This window comes from Eucyclogobius newberryi, unplaced genomic scaffold, assembly GCF_026437365.1.
Source record: "Eucyclogobius newberryi isolate DKJ021-1_F unplaced genomic scaffold, fEucNew1.0.hap1 SCAF_21, whole genome shotgun sequence".
Classification (NCBI taxonomy): domain Eukaryota; kingdom Metazoa; phylum Chordata; class Actinopteri; order Gobiiformes; family Gobiidae; genus Eucyclogobius; species Eucyclogobius newberryi.
Genome location: NW_027315846.1, coordinates 11,883,410 through 11,902,218, shown reverse-complemented (window position 1 = coordinate 11,902,218; position 18,809 = coordinate 11,883,410). Strand labels below are relative to the sequence as shown.

Here is an 18,809-nt window from a genome sequence, read left to right as displayed (position 1 = left end):
TAAAAATGTATTAATAATTAAAACGCCGTATTATTAGAACTAAAATGTAGTTCTAATAATACGGCTCTAAAGAAAGTAGTGGCATTATATAATATCACAAATATTACTCCCTGTAAACACGCAGTAAAGGCAGAATTTGTTGCTCAACAACACAATCACAGTTCCTTCTGGTATCATTGACAATGGCTGATTTTGCCTCTAGATGTTTCCTTTTGTGCCACTTTCAAGGGTTAACCATTTTAAAAAAGGTCAGGTCACACACAAGGGGTAATACATCTTCTATGTACTTCAATCAGTGCAGCAGATATACCTCGATAAATGCAGATTTCATTAATAAAACGTTTACGTACACTTTTCAAATTCATATTTAGCATTAAGTGATGCATCAGTGGTGACCTATCTGTATGTCCCAGTCTCTCGTCACTTTGAGGTTCAGGCTGTCCAAGGTCAAAATACAGCGGCTTTCATCAAACTCAAAGGCATGTTTCGCCTCAGAACCTGACCAAAAAAAAGTATAATTAATTAAACCAATTGTATTCAGACAATGAAAAACGTATAAATCATGACAATATGAAGCATTTCAAATAAATAACAGACAGTTGTAAAACAAAATTATTTATAGGGCTCAGATCTAATGTCAAAAAGCGGACGTTATAGGCAAAATCTGGCATTTTTCTATCCATTCTTGTATTTCGAGTAGCCTGTACATGCCATTGTTAATTTCTTACCTGAAACATGTAAAACTACAGTGGATGGTTTACTTTTCAGCCCCATAATCGTAACTGACTGTACAACTGTTTCACAGTCAAATGATCCTTCTTCACTAAATGGACTGAAAAAACATATATATAATGGTTAATAAAAACATTCAACTAAGCAAAATAAACAAAGATTTTGTCAGATTATGTGAAAAATAGGAGTTGTTTTTTTCACCGGGAGCAGAGTCGACCAAAGTCCATCTTGAACCTGCGTAGACAGAAGGCCTTTGCGTCCTGGTACATAAATGAATAACCATCGTCCAGATATAGGTCTCCTTCAGCAAATTCCTGTTTTAAAAATAGCAAAACACCATTAGACCTTCTGACTATTCTTGCTATTCATGTTTTAGGCCCAGTTATGTGATCTTCCATAGTCTTTTGTTATCATTATTATTTGTTATTCTTATTATTTCAATGAGAACTACAGAAGCTGATTGGGGTGTTTTTTTGCTGTCCCAGTAGTAGCGCCGTTCTAACATGCTAACAGTTCAAAAAAACGCTGATTTTATTTGATGTTTTGTGGGATTTTTTCCCCCACAGATGCAACTCACCTGAGAGTTCAGCGCAACAGTCAAGCCGAGCGGTAACTGCTGAAATTCCGCTGCACATGAACCGCTGCCCGTCGCCCGGCAAATGATCGTCCCTCCACGCTGAAACACGGGAACCTATAGCAAACAAAAGCTTTAATTACTCTTTTCCCCAGCATAATGTCACCAGAGTGTAATAAATATTAATATATATACATACAGTATCCATGGTGACAAGCAGTCTAACATTCCTGCCTCCTTTGTGCACTTGCAATGATTGGACGTCATACCAGATCTAAAATAAAATTGTGGTTAATTTTCATATTTTTTTTAGATACTGGCACATAATAGATACATCGGTTTATTTACCTCTTCTGGGCCAGGAAGTAGGACGTGGACTTGTTGGACACCAGGGTCAGTGATAGGACAGGCCAAGAGAGCGCCACCTGCAGGAGAGAGTGAAGATGTGAGAAATCTAGATGCAACAACACCATTTTGATATAATCCATGGCTTTAAATTACCAATTGTGTATTCGTTGTCCACGGCAAAGGTTTCCTCCTCTGTTGGGAACTCCACCCATAAAGGTCTGTGGTTTTATATGACTCAATTAATTAATCACAATTCATAATACCCTTTTTAAAAACATATTATATAAAGAAAATGAATATAATACATACATTACATACATTTATTTGTCTCAAATACAGTAAAAGCCAATAAAAACATGCTATGCAAATGACCTGAGAGGAGGTTGTCCCATTGTGTGAGCCCAGTAAAACAATGTGTACCAATACGGTAGGAGTTGATATCTGTGAAAAAGAAAAAAACTGATAAAACATAAATATACTGTATATATTTACATAAATCAGCAGAAATACACTTGATAATAGATTTAAGTGAACAATACTTTTACTCAAGTGTATATCTGGTTCTACTCTAGTGGTAAAAGTATAATAGCTGCAAATAAAATAAATGTGTGTTGAGGACCTCTGCTGGACAGTAATGCGAATTGCAGCGGTGACTTCTTCACCAAACAGCCAGGGCTCGCGGCGCTTTGTCTGTTGGGCAGAATGTCCTCGGAAAAACGGCTGAAGCGCACCGGCCTGGTACCAACGGACCAGTAACTCAGGCTCAGGATCCTGGACAAAACCACCCACATCCGCTGAAAAAGATTTAAGATGTTTTCATTAAAGAAATCTGCAATTAGGAATGGGACGTATATCATTGGAGAAACTTGCAGTGTAATCTTTCAAATGAGGATATACTACTTTATTTTAATTTCTGTTGTTTTATTGTCACTTTCTGATTCTATACTTAAACTACAAAATAAACATTTACAGGTATGTTTTTGCACAGTTTGGATGGATTGCTTGGATATTATGATCAAGATAACCCGCCAAAAAATCGTGCCCACCCCTTTCTATAATAAAGTTTGGTAAAAAGAAAGCGGCACAGACAAAAGTACAAAACCTGTTGTAAAGCTGCTAGTGACAACAATGGTAAAGTAAGGAGTAAGAATGGCCAGAATGGAGGAGGTGTAATAATGAGAGTTAATACCTAGGAAAAGAGGATGTTGAGGATAGGCTTAGAGGAGGGAGGTAATATTCCCAATTTAAGCAGCAAAAAAGAAGTAAAGTAATAGTTCTTTACCTCCACAAAATGCTATTCCTGCCACACTTAGGGACAACACCATCGGTATTGAGATCTTCAGATAATCCCAGGTCGCCACATTGTCCCCGGTCCATATTGCACCTAGAATTATGTTGTTTTAGATTTAGAAAATACATACGTAATCAAATCAATAGTGGTTTAAGTCTTTCAATTGCTTACAAAATTCTGAAGTACAATTACAAACCAAATCTCTGTGAACCAGCAAAAAAGGAGCGTGACAGCACAAATGGCCTATGTTGTCCACCAGACCGAGTTACCAGGCCTTCAGCAGTTGCCATTTGCTAAAAAAGTACACATCTCCATAATGCACTCTTAATATTGTTGATGTCTCTGTAAAAGATGGAGCCTTACTTGATAGAAGCCATACATGTTGTGTAGGTCTCTGTGCTCCCAGCCTCCAAAGTGCACTGCGTCTTTGGGTATCGTCTGCTCTGGTCCATCAAACACAGACGGTTCATTCATATCGTTCCACACAAACAATGAAGACGTTGACCCCTGATAAAATAAATAAATTATTGTATCTGTAAACAATGTACATTGTTTCATTTAAATGTATATTAGTGTTCAAGGGCTTACCTTGTAGTTACTGAGAGAAAAGCATCTGGAGTACCACGAGCGTGTGGCTGGGTTTGTGAAATCCAAGTAACAGGATTCACCTAGTGATACAGTGCATTTAACACACAAAACTAGGACATGTAAATGTAAAATTTACTACCTTGTTGTTACAAGCTTACTCAAAGTTTGAGTAATCCTGCCTACAAGGCTTGATTGAGGGCTCAGAAAATAATCTTTTCACCTCCACCCTATCTCCGCCCACTGCACTGTACGACTTCTGATTATTAAATTCAGACTCGGGTTCATAGGGATAAAAAGGTAAAGTAAAACTTCTAAGAAGAGGTAAGGCTTCTCTAGTTGGCCATTTCAAACAGTGAGTCAATAGATTTCTGTTCTATTGTCCATTTTAGATCAATTTTGTATTTTCCAATAAAGAAAATGTGAAATCATGATCTATGTATGATATAGTTTAAAATTCTGATTGATTTTGCTGCCCGTAGGCTTTATTGGCAGGAAAGTACAGTGTGAAATGGGGGATAAGACATTTAGTTTAATAGTTTAATACTAAATGCCATAAAAAGCACAATATGTCTGTGTGATTCAAACACTATTACCTGGCCAACAGGAGCCCTTAAACATCTTCCCTTCTCTGTCTTTTACGACGTGTCCACTGTCCCGGGCCTCACAGAACAGCGGCCAATCAGAGTCCAGCTTGATGTGGGGGTCACTTATAACAATCAGCTGAAAATGTAAGTACAACATATATAATATTTATTTCTTTTATTTTTTTTACATGAGTCGTTCTCACTCTACCACTTCTTAATATTTGGTTTTGGAAGTAACATGTTTACGGGGATAACGGCCTGAACAACACAACACAGTTTGAGATTCATCCTTGAATAGGCTGTGCCACATTCACACACACCTTTCTCTTCTTCTTCTGTAGGTGGCGCTGTAGTTCTATAGGTTTGGGAAAATGTTCAGGGTCCCAGGTGAAGTAGCGTTTCCCGTCTGTGTGTTCGATGTCCAACCAAATGACGTCGTATGGGATTTTATGAAGGTCAAATCCAGCGTCTACAGCTTTAACATCAGTCTCATCGTCATAGTTCCAGCGGCACTGATGGTATCCGAGAGCAAACTGAGGGGGCAGCGACTGGAATCCTGAAAGAGAGAAAACGATTACAACGATTCAACAACTCGTGCCAGATAGTGTTGACACAGTAACATTTTAAACTCAATTTCGACAAAGAAAAAGCTTCAATACCAATATTGATAGGCCAATAATTATATATATTCTTTCTTTTACATTACAATGTGTTTTATTGTAGTGATATCTGATATCTATGGATGGGTTTCAGAGTGATGGAAGATTAGCACTATTGCCATAGCAATTTACAATTGAAGCAGAAACTCATGAACAGATCAACAACATTCTAAAACTATTCAGGAAAGATCTAATTTTGTGTGTTTACGCATATGGGATTTTTTTTTTCTATCAATACTTATGGTACTCAAGTTACTATTTAGTTTTGATACTAGCTTTAGTTTTAGTAAGTATTTGCATTAAAAAAAATTTTAAACGAATGCCGACAGAAGATTTTTGGTAAAGCATTTGAGTGTAACATAAAGTAAACATGTTAATTACAAACCTGTGAGCAGGGCGTACTGTGTAAAGACTTGTTTTGGTTGAGGTCCCAGAAGAATCCTGCAGTCGATGACTCCGCTCTCAGAGAGCCAGTGGAGGTCTGTGTGGGGAAGTGTGCGCCTCCTCTTTGAGGTTGGAGCCGAGTCGTCCTGGATCAAACGTCAAGAAATACATTTTACAGTAGCAAATATTATTTAATTTCACAATTAATACCAATTAACAGGCAAATAAGTCATAATAAATGTAAATTTGTTAGTAAAGCTGGCATTCTGGCATATTGCACTGTCCATGTGTTTTTCTGTTTGCAATTGTAATATAAAATGTTTCTGTGTGTTTTTACTCCTGTTCCTTCATACAGTATTTGGGTTTTGAACTACCAGTAAAATAAAGTAAGTAGCAGTCCTACCTTATCAGTGGAACTGTAGTGAACATTTACAAATGTTTCTGAAGCGTTCAACCAAAAAGCTCCCAGTGTTTGGTTTGAGGAGTGGGCCAATACAAAGGGGACAGAGCCGTACAACCCAAAAGGACTGTTTAAGTCGTAGGCAAAGACGTCCAGGTTATACAGCCGGTAAGGTTCACCCTCTCTGGAATTGGATCATTTAATAAATATACAAAGATGTATTTTATTTAGTTTCTGTATGCATAAATGCAAAATATCCTATTTTTTATGTATATATGGTTTGTATTAGCATGCCTGGTGTCTCTGAGCTGCAGTCGGTCAGCATGTTCAGGGAGACCGTAGACATGACTGGAACCATGAAGTCGCAGATCTGCTCCAATACTGCTGGGACCTGAGGAGATATATTTTATAAACTAAACCTTACTTCTTCTGCTTTAATCATGGTTGTCAATATAGTTAGGTGTAGGTAGATTTTGCACTATATAATGTCTAGTTGAATTAAGTAGATAATTGTTGACTAAAGTAATCAGTTGATCAAATTCATGTAGTTTTCCCCATGGATAATGCTTTAACTAAATTCACCCTCTACATTGTGTGAAATGAGACGATTCAACAGATAACATACCATTGGTCTTGTAATCCACAAACTGTCTAAAGGTCTCTTTCCATAATGAATGGCTGTCCTCCTGTTTTTGACATATATTAAGAATTTAAATGTTGAACATAAACGTGTCTTACAATCATACTCTTCTCACCTCCACAGTGCTAGATGTTGCCCTAAAACACAATATCATGTGTTATTTTCAACTGTTAGTGTAGTTTAGAGTCAGTTTTGTGTACCTTACATTTTAGGATCCTGCAATGTCTCGAACCAGAGTTTATTTTTTGGGTTAAATGTTGCGATCACTTCATTTTCGCAGAAGATCTCTATGTGGAACGGGAAACACCAAACACAGGCCAGATAATGTCCAGATGACCAGGAGAGCGTAACTGAGTCTTTAGTCTGCTTTTCCACCCTTACCCTAGAGACAAAAAGAAGTGAAAATATACTTTTATGAATGAATTAGAGGTGAGAGGTATGTTAAAAAAAAATATGATATCACAATTATTACTCTGGAGATATGCAAAATTAGAATTACTATAGAACATCTTGTCCAGTCTTCCAAAAAAAAGGTACAAAGTGATATTTCTGCAATTTGGTGGATTATTTTATGGTCCATTTGTTTTGTCCGAAACGTGAACCAAAACATTTACACACATATCCTGTCTTAGAGATATGGAAAGAAAAAATTGAGACGTTGATTCATAGGTCAATGTATTCCCTCAACGGTAGTCATCAACATCATTGATACTCTTTCTACCATGTTCATTTTTGTCAATATCGCCCACCCCCAGAATTAGAATAACATTATTTGACACAATTTCCTGGGCACCCTTTACCTCTCAGATGGAGGCTCAGCTGTTATCACATCTTGGACTCTGAAGCGATCTTTAATGGGCTGAAGTTCATCTATCAATATCCTTATGGTGTTGTTTTTACAGGGCGACAGAATTAAGTGCAGCTTGGTCTGCGAAATAAGTTAATGTTATATATACTTCTACTTTTACTAACATTTTAACAGTAGTTCTGTCATCTTTATTGATAGTAAATACAGACCTCTGTGTCGGTCTCCAGCAGTTCAAAATGAGCTCCATTTTCTTTGAGCACCATGGACTCCAAAAGGGTCCGATACAGTCTGTTAGGGCCCTGTATCTGCCGTCTTATTCAAACAAACATCATTTTTTTAACATAATTTTCAAACAAAATTAAACTAAATGAGATTTGATGGTTCACCTGTAGAAAGCAACATGATCACTTTTCTTAAACTTGTCCTTCCCTTCATCATTAGGCACAACACTGCAGAAATCAATGATAAACAATTACAAACAATTACAAACGTAAATAATAAAACAAAGACTTTAAACTAAGTGAAAACATAACCAGATGTACAGTTAATAATGTAACCTAAGCAGTGGTGGAAGAAGTAATCAATTGTGTTTAAAATAATAAGTAAAAGTATTTCGCACAGATTTTGAAAAGCGTCAAATGTAGTGATTTTGTCAATACTATTGAATTATTTTCTTAATTTTTTTGGCCCGCAGGCTTTATTAGACAGGACAGATGAGTGAGAAATGAGGGAAGAGAGAGAAGAGAGGACATTTGGTAAAAAACAACAGCAACAAACCCTCAATTCAAACCATAAAGAAATGTACTTTTCTTTTCAATCCAGTTCATAATGTAGTGGAGTATAGAAATTACAGACAAATACAATTGCTATCAAATGTAGAAAAGTAAAAAGTATAGACTGTAAAAGCACACAGACCATAGATGTTTTAAAATTTAGACAAGTATGGTTATAACACTGGCTTAGTTACCTTGAATAACAACAACACTTTCTATTACTACTTTGTTACTGAGTAACAAAATAGTAATAGAAAGAGTTGCAGTAGATTCATACAGTATATATAAAAAACTATACAAACTTAATATTCCCATTAATACAACATTGACTCGGTGATGTAGGGTACTTAGAACACATAGGCTAAATGGTGATATATGGTATAATCATGGATGTATTACATTGGGTACAATAGCTTAGGTCAACGTCACCTTGGAACATTTTGCTAAATAAAACCTTGTTTATACCTGGTGACATTCGCTTCCGCCATTTTCATCACAGAAATCACATTTTCTCATTGGCCGCTCGGTGCACTTGTGTATCTGTCTGCAGAAAGGAAAAACAGGTGCAATATTAAATGAGAAGCTTCAATAACACATGCTTCAATAACATGTGACATTTGGCCAGACACTTGCCCGCACTTCCCTGAAACAGCTGCACCTGGTCGGGTGTGATACAACCGGACTTCCGCCAGTCGTTAAGAAATAAAAGCACAGCAAATATCCTGATGTTGGCTCAAAATATTCTTTAGAATGTTATTGAAAAAAAAGAGTCTACCAATGGTTTGTTTGTTGACATCAATATTTAATAGATCCATGGTTGACATCCATGGATAGACATCGACATCTGCACCATGATTCTGATCTGCACTGACTTTTATTGTGATATAATTTGGCGCCCTCTAGCGACTTGAACACACAGTTCAGCTCCACAAACCGGAAGTGGACGCGGTTCTTGAGAAGCCGAACTCAGAATTTGATGTACGGATGCAGAAAGATGCCAAATGCGCGGACGTGTCAGCTATGTTTGCTGGTTTTTGTGGCAGTTTTCCGGCTCTCCACAGCCGCAGAAGTCTCCGTTTGGACGGTGGACATCAGCATGGTGAGTGTCACTTATTTATTATTACCTGGATTTTTTTTCTTAACTCCCCATTTCGTTCAATCTTGTGCACCACCAGCTGTTAGCCGGTGTTGCTAAAGCTGTCTAGCTTCTTACAAATACGTTGTTGCTCTTGTCATTCGAATAGTGTTATTAATATTAACTACATATTTGTTACCTTGTTAATACGTCACACCACATACAGGCAAGAAATACCGGGTTGTGACTTAAATTTATCAGGACCTTTGCTAACAGATTTATTTTGGTATTTAATATATTCCTCCGTTAGCTACCGGTATATACTGTTATATGCTCTGTTATAGTTTGCATTTGTGCAGGTTTCAGTGAGTGTCTGCGCTATGCTCTTAACATAAAAGATGTGTGGTGGAATGTATTATTAAATTATGTCATATATACAGAATCAGAACTGTGGCACACTGACATTACTAGCGTCAAAACAGCAAAATATGATTTAAATATTGTTAATCACACGTGTACCCTGCATGATAGTGACGAATAAGACATTTGAGGAAGTGAGAGACTGCCCGTTTGCTGGCCCTCCGCTCCCTTGTAGGTAAACAAAAGAATAACACACTTGCATTTCTGTTGCCAGGTTTTGTTAAAAAAAAAAGTCAAATTTTTGTCGGGATATTTTGAACTAGACAATGTATCTGTATCAACAGATGTATTTCATACTTGGAAATGTAAGAGTTTCATGAACTGACAATATTTATGTTTTAGGGCCAAGATGCAGTGTTTCGCAAGACACTGTATGCCAACACCACAATCTACATGAAATGTAAGTGCCCTCAAATACACACTGTAATGATTTTTTAATAGAGATGATTTATGCAAATCGTTTGCATGGGGAGGAATTCCGTATGTGTAAAAATGTTGTCTGATTGGTTTATATCTGTCCAGTCCGAGGCGACACAACATCATGTGACAAGAGCTTGGCTTTCAACATCAGCTGGTATTTGCGCTCATCTGTCTGCTACAATGAGGTCTTCAACACTCCTGTGAGTTTGGATCTGGAATTTTTTAGTTCATTGGTCATCATCTCCACACATTAAACTGGTTTTAGCTTCGGCTGCCGTGGCTTGTGACAAGCTGATATTGCTCCAGGAGCCCCTAACTCATAAATCGGTGTCACTCTGACATCTGTAACTAGATTAGATGGATTAGATAGATTCAAAATCAGAATCAGAAAAAGCTTCATTGCCAATGAACAGAATTCACAAACATAGGAACTTGCTTTGGTGATTCGGTGCAACAATGAACATTGATAAAACAACATATATAAAATCAAAAAGGGCAAAGAAAAGCAAATTAAATCTACTGTAGGATAATAAAAAAAATAGGCTTACTATGTACACACATTTTCAAATTGATGTCTCATGCTTTGGCTTTAGACTGGCTCTAATTACCTGCTTTATATGTCAATCTGAAAGAGTTACTATATGAGTATTGACCTTGTAATTGATTTGAAAGACATAATTCATTTTGCAAGTCTAGTAAAGAATATGGATGTAGTAACTTCACTTATTGAGCCCATGTGAACATCTGCTCTTCATTTCACAGCTGTCCTCAGTAATCAGCACTGACAATTTTTGGGATCAGACTAAAGCCACAGCACTGTCACTCATCTACCAAAATGTTGTTTCCTGTTTAAGTCGTTTCCACAACATGGCCCTGTAGTCTCATTTATACAGTTTTAAGTGTATCATTATGTGCTCCTATCTTCTTGGCTCAGATGAGTGACTTTTTCTTTATCCACAGAAATCTAAAGATTATTTGTTTAAAACTCTTTTCTCTTGTTTAAAAATAAAATAAAATGTGTGTTTCTTTACCTCTAGTGATGTCAAGATTATTTGGTTAATTAATAAACGTGAATGATTATTCAGATTACCATATTATCATAAGAACTAAATGGTGGGCGGTACCACAGATTTTTTTATTGGATCCGATACCAAGTTTCAATATGGCAAATATCGCGATATCGATCGAACACAAAACCAATGACTATGACAATTTTATGTTGGCTATCATTATTTTCTTTCAGCCTCTGCTTGACTTAATATGAATAATGAATATATGTGCAGAAAACCTAAATAATGAACTATGTATTACAAAAAAAATATTAAAAAAATGTTTTTTTAGGATACATTTTACATATCGATACTTTTTGATATCTGTCAGTATCAATATATTAATATTTGGTATTGATCGGTCCTTCACTAGTAAGAACTAAAGAACATGATTTTTTTTTTTTTTAATCGCACAATATTATGTCATATTAACATAACTTTATCATTGGGAAATGTTGTTTCATAAACAGGTCCCAGACTTAGACACTGGGAACTAAATTGTTTGGTTATAGGGTCAATAATCATGAAAACTAAAATGTTATGTTGTGACATCCCTATTTACCTAGATGGGCAAAGATTCCAGTAAAGAATAACAGTAAAAAATAGTCAGGCTTTTAAGGAATATTTAATCTACAGGCAATTTAACATTGTATTTGGATGACCACCCTCTGTTTGACATTGTCTTTTAGATCAAATGGATTAAATGTGTTTGTGTATTCTGTGGTTTTGCAGGACCAGCAGGCCATGAACATGTTTGGGATGGACCACATGTTAAAAGATGGCTGGAGCGGCTTCTACAGTCAGGGCTACATGTTCTTTGAGAACTGCACCTCCCTTTTCTTACCAAAGGTTTGTCTCATCTACATGAATGAATGTTACATATTTGTGTGTTCCTGCATTAAACTTTCCATTTTTCCAGGGGTATTATTCAGAATTCTTCCCATACCAGCCTCTTACCAGTCCAAATGTAAGTAACTTCGTATCTATTTTGTTTTTAATGGTAAACAGCGTGTAGATTTGATAGATATTCTTGTGTATAGAGTCCTGCTTCAAATCTGAGTTTTAATTTCCCTGACAAGCCCGTAAGTCTGTTGTTAATATACAAATTAATTCACTCTATGTTGTATATTTGTGCTCAATTAAGTGTATGCACTGTTGACAGGACATAAGTGCAGTGGCCAAAGCTTGGGAGGACAGCCCTTATCTGTTCATTGTGAAGGTGCAGCCGATGAGTCGAAGCTCATACGATGAAGATGTAGAAATATTACCTCAAACCTTTGCTTTTAAGAGTGAGAAAATGAAATGTAGTAACATCCAAATTACATAAGGTGTTGTTAAATATTTTTTAAAGTAAACTTGCTTGTTTGTTTCTTTAACAGTGAGAGTGGACATGATGGGTTCCCATGAATATTCGTCCCCAGCAGACTGGCCTCTTATGATGGTACGTTCAGGCAACAGTGGGTTTTCCAATTTGTTCCCAATAACATTTGACTTTTTGTGACACAGTTTCTTTCCCTCAATTTAGAATTTACATTACAGCTTGTTGTAATTAGAAAAATATGTTTATAATATTATTGCGGTCTTAAATGTCCATTTCATAATGTTTAGTTAGTTAGTGTCTATAGTGCAATATATTAAACAACAAAATTAAGATAAAAGCCTTATGGGTGTTTAGGTACTAAGACTGTATTATCTAGTCCAGTGGTTTCAGTCATGACCTCCATAATAATAACAATCGTTGCATTCACAACCCAAAAAATAAATTCAGTAGCACATTGTACAATAGTTATTTTAATTTGAGGACACAGGCCTTGATTTATTTGTATTTATTTTACCATGCGAAATGATGAGAACAACAAAATAAACACTGCATTTCAAAGGTGCTGGACCTTGTTAAAGACTATCGCCTACATGTTTAATAATCCCCCACCAAATGATCTACCTGAAATGATTTGAGTGGAACCACTGAGCTATTGCAGTAATAACCTGAATTGTCCTTCTCGCTGCAGTTCTTCATGGCGATGTGCATTGTGTACGTGCTGTTCGGGGCGCTGTGGCTTGTGTGGTGCGCCTGTTACTGGAGGGACCTGCTCCGGATACAGTTCTGGATCGGGGCCGTCATCATCTTGGGCATGTTGGAGAAGGCTGTGTTCTACTCTGAGTACCAGAGCATCCGATACAAAGGAGACTACGGTGAGGCTTGGTTGGGTTTTGAAAATGTTTGCAAAATCCTTGTTCAATATCAAATAATGTCCGTCTTGTCTGTTTTATCTTTCGTCTTTCCAGTCCAAGGTGCGGTGATTTTTGCTGAGCTGCTCTCCGCTTTGAAAAGATCACTCGCTCGGATTCTGGTTCTCATCGTCAGCCTCGGCTATGGAATTGTCAAGTAAGTATTTGAAACCATTTTGCAGTCTTTGCCTTCCTATATTTAAATTGTGGGAATGTACAAGATAAAGTTAACCACATAAACATCTGTCAATCATCAAAAATCAAATGTACATGTTTCCATCGTGAGCTCATAGTCATTTGGCGATATGCATTATGTCTAAACCCTTTTTTACTATGCTGTAGAAGTGTAAATGCTATTCAAAGCCACAGTTGTGAGAAACTTAGCACTTTACAAAATACGTGACAAAGTACAAGTTATCCCTTTGATTTCAGGCCAAGGTTGGGCACCACTGTACATCGTCTAGCGGCTGTGGGCCTTCTGTACCTGCTCTTCTCTTCTGTTGAGGGCGTGCTCAGAGTCACAGGGGTGAGTCACTTTTAAATTGTGAATTTTATGAAACAAAGTAAATCCTTTGCTTCAGTATCAAGACGGGGGTGTGAGACTGCAGAATCACACTGTTGTGGTTAGGGTTGTTTTCAAGCGTTTTGTTTGAGTTCATGTGGCTACATTTGAGCAGAGGAAGAGTCGGGGTAAACAGAAATTCAATCTATGATGAGCATGAAGTGACCATAACCTAATCTGGCAGCTGTCATCTGAAGGTTGCTTTCTGTGACCGCACTGAAAAACAGTCCAAGAGACGTTTGCAGATGTGGTTTTGTCAGCCTGTAGCTCATTAGCAGTGCCCTAGACCTTATCTTCTGCTTTCATGGCATTTGTTGTTTATGTTTTGTTTGTATTTTTCTAGAGTTTCTATGGGACTGTTGCCCTGGTCGCTAATCTTAGCCTCTCCCTCATCGACTCCTGTGTCATGTGGTGGATATCCTTTACTTTGCAAAAGGAGACGACGTCTCAATGGCTTATAAACCCCTAAACCTGTTTTTAAGTTTAAAACTGAGTACAAACAACTGCATGTTTTGTTTATGAAATTGTTATTTTCTTTAATCTGCAAGTACATTTTCATCAGCTTGTCTCAAACCACTCGGCTCCTCAAGCTTCGCAGGAATGTGGTAAAGCTGTCATTGTACCAGCATTTTACAAACACCCTCATCTTTTCTGTGCTGGGTGAGTATCAAAGAGCTTTTTCAAACTAATCAATGAAAACTAAAACACTACATAGAAAATACATAAAAGTATTTCTCTCCAGTATAAGCACTTCATTGGCTCAAACATGTTAAAGCTTCATAAATAAACTCTGAATGGCAACAGTAAACCAGTGGAGGAGGCAATTTTAGAGGGACAGGAAGTCATGTCACCCTGGACTATGTTCTCCAAGTGTTGAGAATACATATTAAATACTAGAGCTGGGTTTCGATTCAAATTTCAAGAATCGATTTGATTCTGATTTTTACGTTTCAAAATCGTTTTTTTCCCCGATTTTCTCAGATTCCATCCGATTCGATCCGATTTCGATCTGATTTCCGATTTTATCCGATTTCGATTCGATCCGGGGGTTAATGTTATTAAAAATGAAAAATGTATTTGAACCGTTTCCTTCACTTCATAACTGTGTAGAGAAGCAACATATTAAAACTAGTATTATATCAATATTAAACAGCAAATCTTACAAGTATTGGTAGTTACTGATGGCTGGTAGACTGATGAAAAGGTTAAGGGTCAATCTACCTTCAAGAAAGATAATCCAGGAGTCCTGAATTATTGAAGTTCACTGAGGGAAATGTAGAAAATAATTTAATTTAATTTTTTTTTTTTTTTTTTTACATCGATCTTTGGACGTACGAATCGATAATCGGTCATTAATATGCAAATTGATTAAAAATCGGAAAATCGATTTTTTTCAACCCAGCTCTATTAAATACGTTTATAAAAATGTTGTGTGAAGACACAAATATTTATTGTAGCCTATTTACATAAAAGCATTAAACAATTACCGGTATTTAAACATTTAAAACTTTAGTTGAGTGCTGTGTAGCTCATTAATGTGTCCATTAGTAAAATTGAAATAAGTATGTTCCATTAATCTAATGTCTGCATTGCCCAGCAAATCTGAATGCATAAAATTATGCGTAAGATAAATGAATACAAGTAAAATCATTAAACTCTTTTCAGGCCTTGGTAAGTGCACTGGTCCATTTGTGAATGAGGAATTGAACTGTCCAATCATAAGTCTCCTTCAGGAGCAGACACTGGTTAAATTCAGAGCTAGAGGAGTAAAACCTGCTCCAGACCAGGTTTATCTCAGAGACACTGTTACCGCAGCGGCAGTCTCAGAGTTACACCGATCCTTCTTTGTGAAACGGGCTGGAGTTACTCTTTGAGTCTGGCTTATATAAACCCTCTTTGAAACGGAAACAACTCAGAGTTTGCCCAATTTGGGTACTCTGCGTTGTCAAAATATCTGCGTCGTAAATACGGGCTCTGCACTAGACAATACCACATTGTTTATTCACATTCAGTATTGTGTTCAGACAAAACAATAACACATGTTTCCTTTTGGGCCCACAGCCTCCATTATTTTCATCATCTGGACCACCAAAGTGTTCAAGATGGTTGACTGCCAGACGGTCAGTTCCCCTTCCTTGTTCCGCTTCTGTTTACGTTCTTCATAGACGTATCATGTTGTTTGTATCCTCAGGGCTGGAGGGACTTGTGGGTAGATGATGCTTTCTGGCGTCTTCTCTTCTCCACTATTTTGCTGGTTATCATGGTGCTGCTGCGTCCCTCTGCAAACAGTCAGAGGTCAGACTCATTTTCTGTCTTTGTATTTAGGTGATATAGTGTTAACAAATCATTAACTTTATAAATGACCTGGCTGTAGGTTCTCTCATTCACCTCTAATTGATGAAGAGGATGAAGAGGAAGAAGCCAAGGAGCCTATGCTAAATGAAGCTTTTGGTGAGACATTAGTTATGCAGTTGCTTTTGGTGGGTGGGAACATTCACATGGTCATGTAATGTTTCATATTAACCAGCATTGCTATTTTTTGTGAAGGTGGAAATATGAAGGTCGAAAAAAAGAGTGTACAATGTATTTTTATTCTTATTCTGTTGCCTCAAATGATCTTGCTCCAGGTTGATTGTACCCTGAGATAACCTTATCCGATGCTGTCTAAACCAGTGCTGCCAAGGACAACATTTCCTACATGGTTACAAAAGGATAACAGATGCTCCATGACACATTAATTACACATTTTACATTTCACATGGCACATTATATCCTGGTAAAATGATATTGAACACGGGCTGTGTGTGATCTGATTTGTGTGATTACGTTTCAGAGGGAATGAAGATGAGAGGGTCTAAGCCCGATGCCAATGGTTCCCAGAAACTACTGAGTAAAGAGGTCAGCTTTGCCCATCTCCGATCAAGTCAGTCTTTGTAAATGTGATGATTATAACATTTATGGTTTGTCGACAGGATGAAGACCTTAAATGGGTGGAGGAAAACATTCCCACAACTGTTGCAGATGTGTAAGTTCTACTGAAAACTACATATTAATATGACTTTATTTACAGAAATCCTACATCATAAATTGTCTCTGAAATATCTTCCTGAATGTTGTTCTCTTTCAATTTCACAGCTGAAATAAAACTATGTCTATGTATTGAAATTGATATTTCTGCAATGGCTTAATTATTATTTACATAATGACTTAAGAATATAAATGCTGTTCATGGGATGAAGAAATTCCCTACAACATATAACTTGCAAAAGTTGCCACACATACTAAAAACCATGTGTAGTAATCTGCCTTTGACTTTTCTTTTCACAGAGCTCTCCCTGTAATACTAGACGAGGAAGAGGTAAGAGCCATTTAACACAAAGTACCTTCATAGAACATATTTAGTTTTGCACACATTACCTGTCTTAATTTCATCTATTCTATATTCAAACTTTTTTAGGAAATCCTCAAGACCAAGATGGAGCGCTCCAAGATGGAATAAGATGATTTTGAAGTATGAATGAAGACGAGGCCACTTCTCTGGCTGAAGAGATCTGCTTACCAAATGAGAGCAAACATCCACTCACTCAAGTATACTATGGTATTTTAAAAACGGAGATAAGTACAACTCAAAGGCTGCTAAACATAGAGACTAGATTGGTTTGTTGACCGTCCAGAGTGGTAAAGGGAGACTGAATCAGATATGAATGACTACTATTGTCCAAGTGTAATTTTTGGCACATTATGTTTTAAACTATAATATACATCACTGAAATTATGCATTAAAACAGATGATGCTTGACAGATTCAATAGAGACCGAACATAATCAGAAATTGTCTGTGAAAGCCAATAGTTTTGAAAACCTCTATTTTCTTTCTTACACTGACTCAATAATGTTTTAATGGTAATTGACTAATGTTTTAAGCTAAAATAACTATTTTTGAGGTTGCATTATTATCACTGTATGTGTCCTATAAAGTGTATCTTGTATACTGCCAGACAAAGCCTCAGAAGGTCAGTTTACAACTTGTTTCAGACATTGATCTAATATATCTGTTGATAATGTGGTGTTTAACTGGGACTTCTAATGATTATGATTTACTGTGAGAATATTGGCCTGCTGTGGTTTTGCATAATATATACAGATGAAGGATGCTCCAGCTCCAGTAGTTTTCAATGGCCTAAAACTTGAAATTTCCTGGCTGTTGGAAAATTATTACTACTGTCAAGTCAACATTACACTTAACACAAAAAGACCCAGAATGACAGGGGTAGTTATTTTGAGCTACTTAAACTCATTGAATGGACTGATGTTTTTTCTATATGATTGAGGGGAAGGGATATTAAAATAAAACAAACGTTATCATGGAGTATGTTCTGTTACAAAAGGCATCTAATCACAGGTAGTCATATTGGACCTGTTTTGAACAAAAATGCAATGGTAACAAATACACACAGGTTCCAAAAATGCAATAGTAACAAATATACACACCATAGTGTTTTTAAATGTGCAACGTATACACAGGATTATACAACTATACATATTTGTTGCAATATTAGACATACTTTTGGTTGTATTGCTCCACAAAACTGTAGTTATTAAGTCAAATGAATACAATACTTACACCAAAGGACACTTTGTGAAAAACCGATTTATGCTAATTTTCACCTTTTTCCTGTTCCCCATGCTCACCTGAAAATAGATTCTCAATTACACAATACAAAATTCATCAAGACTATTATTAGTCTGGTCTTTAAAATGATCTTGCCGTGTTTGGCAAAACCTTTTCTTTGTGCAATACTACAGAACATGTGTAAATATTTTTAGTTGGATGTTGTTTTTTATTTATATTTGATTTAATGAGGTTTTGATTTAACTTTTTAACTTTAAGAAATTCTATGCTCTGGATTTTAAGTCTTCATTGTAATGTGAAGCTGATGGTGTATGGCTTCTTGCGTATGTTCAGCAAATAAAGATTTATATTGAAATGCAGTGTTGCGTCTGTGTGTTGTAAGTATAACAGAGATTAATTCATATACTTAAGGGGATGTTCTAACCCAATGTGTGATGTAGAGAGTGTTAAGATTGGTACATTGTATTCCATGAACGGTTTGTATGCCCAAGAAAACCTGATGATCAAAAACATCTGGTGACTCGTGTATTTTCTATTTTTTATTGTATTCATTGTCCTTTTGGAGGGCACAGTTTTCGTTGTCCAAACCAGCACGGGTGTGACGAGAAAAGATACTCATATCAGATGTTCCTGTCTACATG

General features: G+C 36.6%; 2 protein-coding genes across 2 annotated transcripts; one reads left to right on the top strand and one right to left on the bottom strand.

Annotated features, from left to right (window-relative positions):
* Positions 1–319: 319 nt before the first annotated feature.
* On the bottom strand, positions 320–8,426 carry ganc (glucosidase, alpha; neutral C). The gene is made up of 25 exons (XM_072458216.1): positions 8,247–8,426; positions 7,395–7,457; positions 7,218–7,320; positions 7,001–7,128; positions 6,406–6,582; positions 6,316–6,337; positions 6,186–6,246; positions 5,855–5,951; positions 5,564–5,744; positions 5,162–5,306; positions 4,438–4,673; positions 4,127–4,253; positions 3,534–3,613; positions 3,309–3,452; positions 3,142–3,238; positions 2,937–3,038; positions 2,274–2,448; positions 2,027–2,095; positions 1,808–1,872; positions 1,655–1,731; positions 1,506–1,580; positions 1,310–1,423; positions 934–1,046; positions 729–832; positions 320–498 (listed from the first exon to the last, which is right to left on the bottom strand). The coding sequence occupies exons 1-25, from the start codon at positions 8,273–8,275 to the stop codon at positions 386–388; spliced, it is 2,697 nt and encodes an 898-aa protein (XP_072314317.1). The 5' UTR covers positions 8,276–8,426; the 3' UTR covers positions 320–385.
* Positions 8,427–8,703: 277 nt separating this feature from the next.
* Positions 8,704–18,525, top strand: LOC140370450 (transmembrane protein 87A-like). Its single transcript, XM_072457604.1, has 20 exons — positions 8,704–8,880; positions 9,619–9,676; positions 9,799–9,896; positions 11,478–11,594; positions 11,665–11,712; positions 11,786–11,827; positions 11,908–12,034; positions 12,125–12,186; positions 12,755–12,938; positions 13,032–13,131; positions 13,407–13,500; positions 13,880–13,953; positions 14,090–14,196; positions 15,598–15,656; positions 15,728–15,831; positions 15,911–15,987; positions 16,370–16,434; positions 16,509–16,561; positions 16,864–16,894; positions 16,994–18,525. The coding sequence occupies exons 1-20, from the start codon at positions 8,758–8,760 to the stop codon at positions 17,033–17,035; spliced, it is 1,665 nt and encodes a 554-aa protein (XP_072313705.1). The 5' UTR covers positions 8,704–8,757; the 3' UTR covers positions 17,036–18,525.
* The last annotated feature ends 284 nt before the right edge of the window (positions 18,526–18,809 follow it).